Source organism: Ornithodoros turicata, chromosome 7, assembly GCF_037126465.1.
Source record: "Ornithodoros turicata isolate Travis chromosome 7, ASM3712646v1, whole genome shotgun sequence".
In the NCBI taxonomy this organism is placed as follows: Eukaryota; Metazoa; Arthropoda; class Arachnida; order Ixodida; family Argasidae; genus Ornithodoros; species Ornithodoros turicata.
In genome coordinates this window covers 7,188,541-7,198,473 of record NC_088207.1, presented here as the reverse complement: position 1 = coordinate 7,198,473, position 9,933 = coordinate 7,188,541, and the positions used below count along the sequence as shown (strand labels likewise).

Sequence of the window (9,933 nt, the reverse complement as noted above, 5' to 3'; positions counted from 1 at the left end):
AAAAACAAGAAGAGTAAAGCGTGAAACTGCTAGATAGTAGTAAATACATTGCATGAACCTCAAGAGTTTTAGTACGTTAATACTCAGAACACACTATTGTGTCTCAAAATATTGCTTAAGCTCCTGGTCTGTAGGGATAACAATGTTTCTTCCAAGAGATTTCTCTGAGATTCCTGTACAATACCACCTTCAATTTAAATGATTCAAAATAGAGCTCCTGCTGCGACAGTATGTTTTGAAACAAATTGCTAGCTTCTGGTACAGCTTGGGACAAAAGTTTACGGAACACGGCAATGACGTATTTATTTTTATCGGATACTAGATATCTGGAAGAAATCGAATAAGAAACGGGTGACCAGCTATTCCATCCGCCTCCCAGTTTGTGTGTTTTCTCCTGTTTGCTGCTAGGGTGCCGCACCGACGGAGAAACGTGACATCCAGGTGTTCCGTGAACTTTTGTCCCAAGCTGTACCAGATGTTCAAGGTGTTACCCGGGGACTAAGATTCCAACCGTGTTACGAATAATCTGGCTGGGCACTGTGTGTGTAGCAAGATGGTCCCGTCCGTTGTAGACTGATGTCGCCCTGATTTCATTTTTTATCCACATCCTTGGTCGTGTTACCACTCATTAAAATGCAAGCGAAAGCCTCAATGACTATACGTACGGCATACCACACAGCAGTCCATTAGCAGCTGAGTCTAGTTTAGTGGTCATACAAAAGTGAGCGTCAATGTCATTTCACCCTTGGGTGAACATTTTCTTTCTTTGTTTGTCTTTTGCGTCACACGTTTTGTTCGCCGCCCCGTCTCGTTAATGAAGACAAGACAAAGCTAGGGATGCTACATGGCGAAACGCATTTTTTTTCTTATCTGCCGATTAATTGCTGCAATCTCGTCTCAGCGCACAGCACAATCAAGTGCAGCACATATTGGGACACGCCAGACTATTCTGATTCGCGTTTCCGACGCTTCTTTCAATGAAAGTCCTTCGGGACCTGTGTCAGTCCATCGCGAGAGGGGAGCGGTTTATAAGCCAGCATCGTCAGGGCACAGTGTCTCACTTGTGCCGACGAAGCCGCAGGATCTACTACCGCTACGACAACTCCGTCGAGATGAAGGTGGGTGTCTCAGATACTGTTACCCGATCCCCCGCTACATAACGCTTTCGTTTACGGATAAACGAACAGGTTTATCCAACATACAACATAGTGTTATTTCTGTAGCGGTCTCTGAAGCATGCGACACCCAAGGTAAAACTCTGTGCCTACAAGTCATTAGCCCTTCTAATCATGGATTATGCTAGTGCAGTATGGATGTCACATTGTGTATGAACTCTGATTAGGCTTGAAAGGGTCCAATATGAGGCAGTGCGCTTTATCCTAACTGATTACGGCACTACCACACCTGCTACGAGTCTAATTCTTTGTATAGAGAATCTAGTAGGAATGTTCCACATTAAGCGATTAAAGCTGCTTTTTTTTTTTCTTTTCAAAATCCTAAATGGGTAGTGAGGAATTTGTGGATCTGACTGTTTGCAACGCGGCACTTCCTCTGTCACAAGGCAGATACATAAGAAAAAATTTAAAAACCCACCGTGCTCCACGGACTCCCTTTCCCCTTGTTACGTGTCATAGTGGAATTGCCTTTGTTACACTGCCGTAAACGCATTATCTATTGTAGAGTTTGTGAAAATGATTGTTTCATTAGACGATTTGTTGTTGTTCTGGGACGCACGATAATGTTGTACACACTGATGTCTATGCTGTCCACTCCTACAGCAGTAAGATGGAATCAGCTAAGCTATCAGATTACATAAAATAAAATAATAAAGGAACGCGGGAAACAGCTTGTGACGAGGGAAAGCGGGAGTTCATAGATACTTCCCGACTGTTTTACAGCATTAATGTAACTTTTCTTCACGATCTAAATGGAGAGAATTTTGAAGGAGCATGGAAGTGACATTTAACGTGGCTCGAAACCCTGCTTCATCTGTGAAGCCATCCACAAGGAGTCACCATGGAAAATATTTTCGCTCCGCGTGGTATTGCACTGCGCAATAAAATTTACAAAAGACAGTCGGAGAAAACAATCGCGGACGAGAGACACGAGCCCCTCGTGACGTAGAAACCGCTCAGTGTCTTTTTCCTTTGTTCTTTTCTTCTTGGCTCACGCGCGGCTTATACATGCTTGAGCTGTACGTTGGACGTCACTGGTCACGTGGCGGAGCGCGTGATACATCACGACGTCTTCTCGTTCGTGGATGCTCTGTTGCACGTGGAGAGGATTGTTTTAAAGGTGTGCGGAACAGAGCCTTGCGCGTGCTCTGTAGGTCACCTGCGCTCATTCAGGTTTTCGCAGGAGCTCATTTTATTAGTTACAGAAGACGTCGCAGGGGTAAAAAATATTTTGGGAGTGACTTTCATGCTTCTTTAAGCTTAAAGGAACAGTCTGAGGCATGAGCTTAGTTTGAGATTAGAATGGCGTTTCACGAAAAATTACACGTAGATGTCATGTTCACATTATGTATATCCAGCGGAGCATATCCAAGGTTCTGAGATAAACAAGAGAAACGAACACTATGTTCACATCCGGTTTTGTTTTCACGGTGACCTCAGCGTGAGCTGCCTCACTTTTGCTGACGTCAAAAGCGTGCACGATCGAATTAAGGTGATTGGAGACTTTTTTGAGATACGACGAAGCGCCAATTTACTGTCAAATCAGTAGCTTCGATGCTCGGCAACCAAAACCAGAGACGCCACGGCGGTGTAAACAATCTCTCTAAGGTGGGGAGTAACGCATTGCATTTGAGTAATGAGCTACAGTAACGCATAAGATATTGGAGATAAATAATGAGTAATGTAATGACAATACATTTTTACCAAGTAACGCGTAGTGGCATTGCACATTACCCATGATTCGGGAACAACACTCCTTCGCTGTATAAACTCTAAAGAATTCTGAGAATTGTGCCGCGTAAAATCTGGGAAAAAGCCCTGGATTTTTATATTCGCCTTCAAGAATGACAAGAAGGTCACACTCGCACCGCGGGATAACACCAAGGGAGGATTATTATTGACCTGTAGGTTAACACCTGTTGAGGTGTCACGTATAGTTTTTTCACCTTGTATTTTTCTCTACGTCATGCACTTAGGGAGCGAAGGAGGGCGAAGGTAACAGAAACTAACCTCTGTGCCTCGAACAAGTGACAAAGCACCAAATAAACACTGTGTAAAAGTTAAAGTGCCACCGACAACAAAGAGACTTGCGTAGCCACAGTTCCACATGGATCACGTCCTCAGATGATGCTTTCTTCAAAGTGCAGAGGCAGCGTTCCGTCCCTTCTGACGAACGTTGGAAATTGGAAGCATGAAATCTCTAGGTACCCACCCCACAATGAGGAAGGTGTTTGTAAAACATAACACCCCATTTCGTCATTGACTTCAGTGGAACGAGCGCTTATTACCAAGTTTTATTGCAAAGTAATACAAACGTTAATGGCGCTACTTATCAGAAGTAATGGCATTACTAACACATTACCTACCATGCAAAAGTAACGAGCAATGTAATGCGTTACTTCTTGAAAGAATAACCAGTAACGCTAGTGCATCACAAAAGAAATTTCGTCACCTCTGCGTGAATCGCTACACATTGACTACGAATTTAATTGATTCATTGAAATATATTTACTGTAAGCATCATACACTCTTGATTCAGATGGTGGTGGCGGTGACGAAAACCGGCTTGCCGTTGTTCGCCTCACGAATGTGGGCTGCGTCACGACTGTAGTCAGGATGAGATAAGATGATGTGATAACAGATGAAGGAGTGATGACTGCCGAAAGTTACGATCTAGGGCAGTCACTGCCAGAGTTGATGAGAAGTCCGAGCAGTGCTCATAGCCTTTGAGCGAGGCCCGATTCCTGGAGAAAGCAGACGAGGCTGCGAATGTTGGAGTGTCTTTCCTTGAAAGGGTCTCTGGGATGTAGGACATCATCCAGCGCACAATTCCAGCAATGGCCAAGGTATTTCTCCCGCACCCCAGCATAGAGAACTTGACACAGAACTTCGCCGCATAACGCGCTCTTAGCCAACCAGAATCTGGAATGACATTGTTCTGCCCCCTGATTGATGAAAAATGGGAGACGTATGCCTTTTTATACACTTATGCAGTTACATTAATTGTAAAAAAAAAGGCGTACGTTCCACGCTTTCCACAAATCAGAAGTGACAACGGTATCATTTTGTGCAATGGTTGGCCTTCACTGTGCTATGTGGTGAAGTTCGTAAGTGTGTGCGAAAGCATGTGACAAGCGTATTTTAGCTTTGGCAAGAATACGTTCTTGATGTACACTGTTGCTGGTTTTGTTGTCGGAATGCGCATGATGCTGTAGTAGGGGCCGTGTAACAATAAATATATTGTGACCATGGCGAGGGGCATCTTGCCGTTACTCTGCGGTACCTCGTACGGTTTCATATGAATTAGGAGGAATGATATGAACAGGTGTGGAAGGTAACACGCGCACATATATTACCCTAGTTTTAGCATGTCAGAAGTTGTTCACAATGGTGGATTTGAAAGAATGATAAACCTTGTTCCTGTGGAGAAGCTGTCATCACGTTGCTTACCTTCGATTTGATAGCTTCCTTCACCGTCTCTTTCTCGTGCGTGCACTCTGCTGAAACCTCGCATACAGAGGGAAGTGAATCCTATACGTGAATCCTTATAAACATATACCTCACGTGCAGCCACGGAGCATACGCTCACTTCTCTCTTTGTACATAGTATATATATATATCTTGAAAAGTTGGAATTGGGTCGGACGGCTACGTAATTATATATATATATATATAATTGAAGTAAAATAGCATAGGCTCTTTGGCTGCACGTTGAACATATGTTTATAAGTCCCAAACGTCGCCACACCAGCATTGGACAGCTGTTTCGGCCTTATTGGGCCTTCATCAGCAATGCGTAGATGGGCGACGTTTGCTATTTTTCTTCAATTAATACTTTACTGGCTTCGCACTGGGCTTTCAGAGGTGAGTCACTCACCCTGACGGGAGGACATCACGTTCCACGTGACCTTCTGACGCCACTCGCTCAAACGTCGCCCATCTACGCATTGCTGATGAAGGCCCAATAAGGCCGACACAGCTGTCCAATGCTGGTGTGGCGACGTTTGGGACTTATAAACATATATATATATATATATATATATATGTGTGTGTGTGTGTGTGCGCGCGTGTGTGTGTGTTATCTCTTCGGAGTAAGAAGACGTAATTTATCTGGCTAGGAACCTTTCTCTCCTCATAATAACCACATCTTTGCCTTTTCCTTCTGTAGACACTGTCACAGTCTGATTCGAGCATCATATAAGCATCATACACTTTCATTTTCATAGGTCGCAGCTACAACCGTAATGACTTTTCTCTTCGGAATGGTGAGCCGAAGCGTCGCTTTTCCTGGGGCAGAGGAACTGGCGGCACGGATGAACCAGATTTTGCCTCCGGAAGAAATTCAAAGCGCAGAGGTAACGTTTTTCATCAAAGGCACACTGTGTTCAAGCATAGTGGGAGCATAAATAGTCGGTTGTACTCTGGGGGAACACAGAAGTTCTCATGACTGCCTGGAATAGGTTGCCTATGCGCTACACACTAGTGATAGATGTACGTGCTTATGCGCTAAAAACTTATGAACTGTTTTTGCCCTCCATGAACAAACGGGATGTGTCATAATATCAGGTGCTATATTAAAGAGCACTTCTGACTTTGCGTACGGACATGGACGCAGACGAGCACAACAACGCACTTGAAGGTGTCATTGCGCGTTAGGGATTCGCTCAAATAATCGGTACAGAAAATATAAATGCCATTAGAGAGCAATACGGAGTTGGAGGAATTTTCGAAAGAAGCCCGCAAAGCTTCATAGTAACGAGTCATCTAAGAGCAATACAGGTCGTCTTCACCCCAACCCTACGTTGGAAGAGTGCCGGCAACTGAGGTTGGAAGTGGGAATGGACCTTCGAGGAGCAATGCTGCCAGACGTATGTGCAGCAGAAAGGTCACCCCATGACGTCATAGGTCTCAGAACTAGAAACTGACTTATTATATCTTATTATAAGCCATTAATAAGTAATATTATGTATCGTCAGGACGAAGGCGGAGCTTCCGCCGCAACGTCGAAAAGGCAGAAGTTATTTATTTACAGGTGGAAAGTTAAGGGGATACGCCGCAACGTCGACGTATCCCCTTAACTTTCCACCTGTAAATAAATAACTTCTGCCTTTTTTCCTGACTTCCTACACCTTCGTTGTCTGCCTCTAATTTTTTTTCAACTACATATTTAATTTCGCGGTTGCCCGAACACGTTTATATATATATATATATATATTTCTGGCAGAATACAGTGAGACATGCACATTACAATTCAGAGGAAACGAGAAAAAATAGGAATAGCCCAGGATAGTTTGCATCTCGTCAACTAAGACATGTAGCGATATATTTGCAGTCCTCAGTGACTCAAGGCGTCCAGTACAATGTGTGCATCCATCAGAGGTGTCACAGAGCCTCCATTCTGCGTGAAGTTATGTGTAGTACAGCAAGTACCGTCTTCATGACATCACAAAATAAAGATTTAGCGGAAATTTTCGTTTAGGACACCCCAGTGTCGGTTCCGGCGCCCCGAAGACCGTACTCATTCAGCTATGCGGCAACAGATCCCCAAGATGGTTCCTCTCACTCGCGATCAGAGACTTCGGATGTGACAGGGAGGGTCGTAGGATTCTACACTATCAGAACAGCCGACGGCAGAAGTCGACGTGTCAACTACGTTGCTGACGAGAGGGGTTTCCGTGCCGAAGTGGTCACCAACGAACCGGGAACGACGAGCCACAACCCAGCCAACGTCATTTTCAGGTACAACTCGAGTATATTTCGTTGTAGCTGTTGCAGTGAGTTAAATAATGCAGTAAAAGAGGTAAAGAAGTAATTTAATAAAAAGTAAGGAACGGATTTTTTCATTGGCAAGTACCTTGTTTTAAAATAGCCGTGAACGACTCAACGACTCAGTGAAAAGAAACATCCACGGGAGACGCTGTTAGTTTGGTCCAATATCCGCCAGTTTAACGTGACGATTATTTAATGATTAATTGTTGGTGTTTCTCCTCAATACTCAGGCGTGCAGCATAATGTGTGCATCCATCGAAATGTCTGCAGCTCTCGTACTGAGGCTCTCCCATTAAAACATCTACAAAAATTTCAAGGCACATGCTGCGCAACATGTTTAGCCGACCAGCCCAGCCCTTGTGGTCAAAGTCCAAAAACTCAGCGAATCCCTCGTCCGCGCTGAAACCATGACGCGTGATGCGCGAGGGTCTCCAGCTCCTACCACGTGTCCTATACTGGCCTTCCTACGCCAAGGGATTCGTTATCTCTCGGTCTTCCTCTTTTTCCTTCTTAAATGACGTGTCCTCGGTGATTAGGCTTGAAATGTCGGGAAGTAGAGGTTGAGGAGGATTAAGTGCACTCCCGTATTTGGTGCTGATCGACGCGCTCCAAAAACATATCAATTCCTTCCCAGGCCCCGGAAAAGAACGAGCGAGGTTGACGTCAGTCCATAACGGAGGGGGTCCAGCATTCCGAAAGAGATTGTTCTCTCCCTTGTGATTTCTTAAGAATGTGCACGTATGCTGATGGTAGCTCCCCTCAAACGAGGTCTAATAAGGGTATCGTTATGAGATATGATTATGATGATATCATTATGAGGATATCTTATTGAGGGTTTTATGTGATTAAGGTGACGTCTAGAAGATACATAATATTCTATATATAGGAGGCAGCGCAGCGTCATGATGGCAATGATTTCATGACAGAATGAGCATGCACTTGGCATGACTCTGTGGCCGTGGTCGCCGCTACAATATTTTGTCCATCCGAGTCTGTTAAGCACGCTGCATATCTGATGTCTCGGCAAGAATAAGCAAGAAATGCACGTTATTTTGCCCAGATACTGTTACTGGTATCAATTTAATGCTGTACCTTGTATTTGTCTTTCGTGATAAATCTTGTGGTGCTATATACGGTGCTCATCAAGAATGATGAGCGAATTCTCTGATCAGCACATGCTCGGGAATCCCTCGTGGCATTTAGAAGGAACGTCATCGACCATACCTCGTAGCGACGAGAGGATAACTCATATGACAAGAGGCAATAAAGCGTCTCATGTTGTGACGTCACGGGGTCGACCGAAGAAAGCGGTCGCCGCTTCCGTCGCATCAGTGTCAGATGAGTGCTGGTTCTGTCTTGATGTCACCAACTCAGGACGCACCTCCCCTGTTTCGCGCTTATAGCCAGCGCGCTTGGCCATGGGGTAACTAGGTTACCGTGGTACAGGGAGCATCCCAATGAAGACTACTGAGGGACGCTCGCATGTTTTCTTTGATGGGTAGCCCTCTTGGACTACCCAAATCCCAGAGGAAGAGGGCTAGCACACCCATCCCTCTCCTGTGCCACCTACACCTCTCCCATCCCTCTTTCACACTCACCTCTTCTCGCTCCCCTAGGTGCACCGAGCCGCCAATTCAGAGCAGGCTGACCGTACCTTCCCCCTTAATCACCCCACCGCCGGCCCACCCGCCAGCTTTTGTACATTGTCTTACACGAGGATAAGTCACCGCTAAGTGAGCATGTTTTACACGGTCCACTTGCCGATATATAGAACGAGGATTCGAGGAATCCTGAACGTAATTTCCTGCTGACTTGAAAGAGTTTCTTTGTAGTGTGTTTTTGCAATAGTATCTACAGTTACATTTTATGCATTTGAATCTGTATGCATCACCGCTTGTGTAATGATATTCGTAACCGGATAAAATGGGAACCTCCATTTCCAGGTCGTCAGCTCACCAACCCTTTCCATCGCGACAGCACACTGCTTCCGGGGCCACCCTCGCTACCGCGTCCTCTTACGTGCCAGTGGCAAGGGCCCTGCCATCCGAGCGCACCATCGTCGTTCCGGTGGGGCATCGAGCTATCTTTGTTCCCATTGAAGCAGTTACGCCTGACGGACGACCCTCCACCGATTAACTCACCTAGGTTGTTTACCTTGTTATCTGTTAGTAAAACATATTTCCAAGTTGCCAATTTCCCACGGTTACACGTGATAGCTAATATGGAAGCTCGCTCGCATTTTTGTCGCCCTGCAAACATAATACCGACCTCTCTGGCCATTCTTTCAAGCTTCCTGGAGAACATTCAATGCAGGGAAGAAGGAGAGCTAATAATTGTTGGGATCACTTCATTGCAGTCAGCATTCGGTTGATAGTATACACTCGAGAGAAGCAAAAAGTTTCACTTGTGGCGCGTGAGCGGAAATAGAGGTGGCCGCTTGATAAGGACACGTCGTTGCATGCAAGAGGAACCTTAGATCATGCTACACTCTAAAAACGGAACTTCACCGCTTAACACAGCCTCATTCAACAACTGCGTGGAGCGATACAGCTATTGTAGCAGCTGACGTACGTGCAAGTTTGCATAAAAACAAAAACACGTCCGGCTCTCCTTTTTTAACAAATCAGGAAATACGAGGATGCCATTCTGAATGATGGCTTCTTCTGAGCGCGTTGTGGCGGTTCCATTTTTAGAGTGCACCTGATCCAGTCTTGGGTAATAACTAAATTACAAGTAACTATAACTAGGTACCGCGTTCGGTTAAGGTAACTAATAAAATGTAGCTGTAGCTAAGTTACTCATTTATTTCAATATTTTTTCCGCATCAGTCCTCTAGCGTCATTTTGTCACTTTTTTTCCCGCAATCAGGAATGCGACGAATTTTGTCATCTTATACCTACACAGCCAGGATGGCCTTAAACTGGAATGTAGGAAATAATCTATTTACACACAGCATAACTAGCACGAATGCTAAAACTTTTTTTTTGTG

General features: G+C 44.9%; 1 protein-coding gene across 1 annotated transcript; it reads left to right on the top strand.

Moving 5' to 3' along the window:
- The first annotated feature begins 977 nt into the window (after nucleotides 1–977).
- Nucleotides 978–9,080, top strand: LOC135400411 (cuticle protein 16.8-like). Its single transcript, XM_064632251.1, has 4 exons — nucleotides 978–1,118; nucleotides 5,402–5,530; nucleotides 6,655–6,914; nucleotides 8,888–9,080. The coding sequence occupies exons 1-4, from the start codon at nucleotides 978–980 to the stop codon at nucleotides 9,078–9,080; spliced, it is 723 nt and encodes a 240-aa protein (XP_064488321.1).
- The last annotated feature ends 853 nt before the right edge of the window (nucleotides 9,081–9,933 follow it).

Coding starts and splice junctions, on each gene's coding strand:
- LOC135400411 (XM_064632251.1), top strand. CDS start 978: ATGAAAGTCCTTCGGGACCTGTGTCAGTCCATCGCGAGAGGGGAGCGG. Junction 1,119..5,401: donor ACAACTCCGTCGAGATGAAG/GTGGGTGTCTCA, acceptor TCATTTTCATAG/GTCGCAGCTACAACCGTAAT. Junction 6,915..8,887: donor CCAGCCAACGTCATTTTCAG/GTACAACTCGAG, acceptor CTCCATTTCCAG/GTCGTCAGCTCACCAACCCT.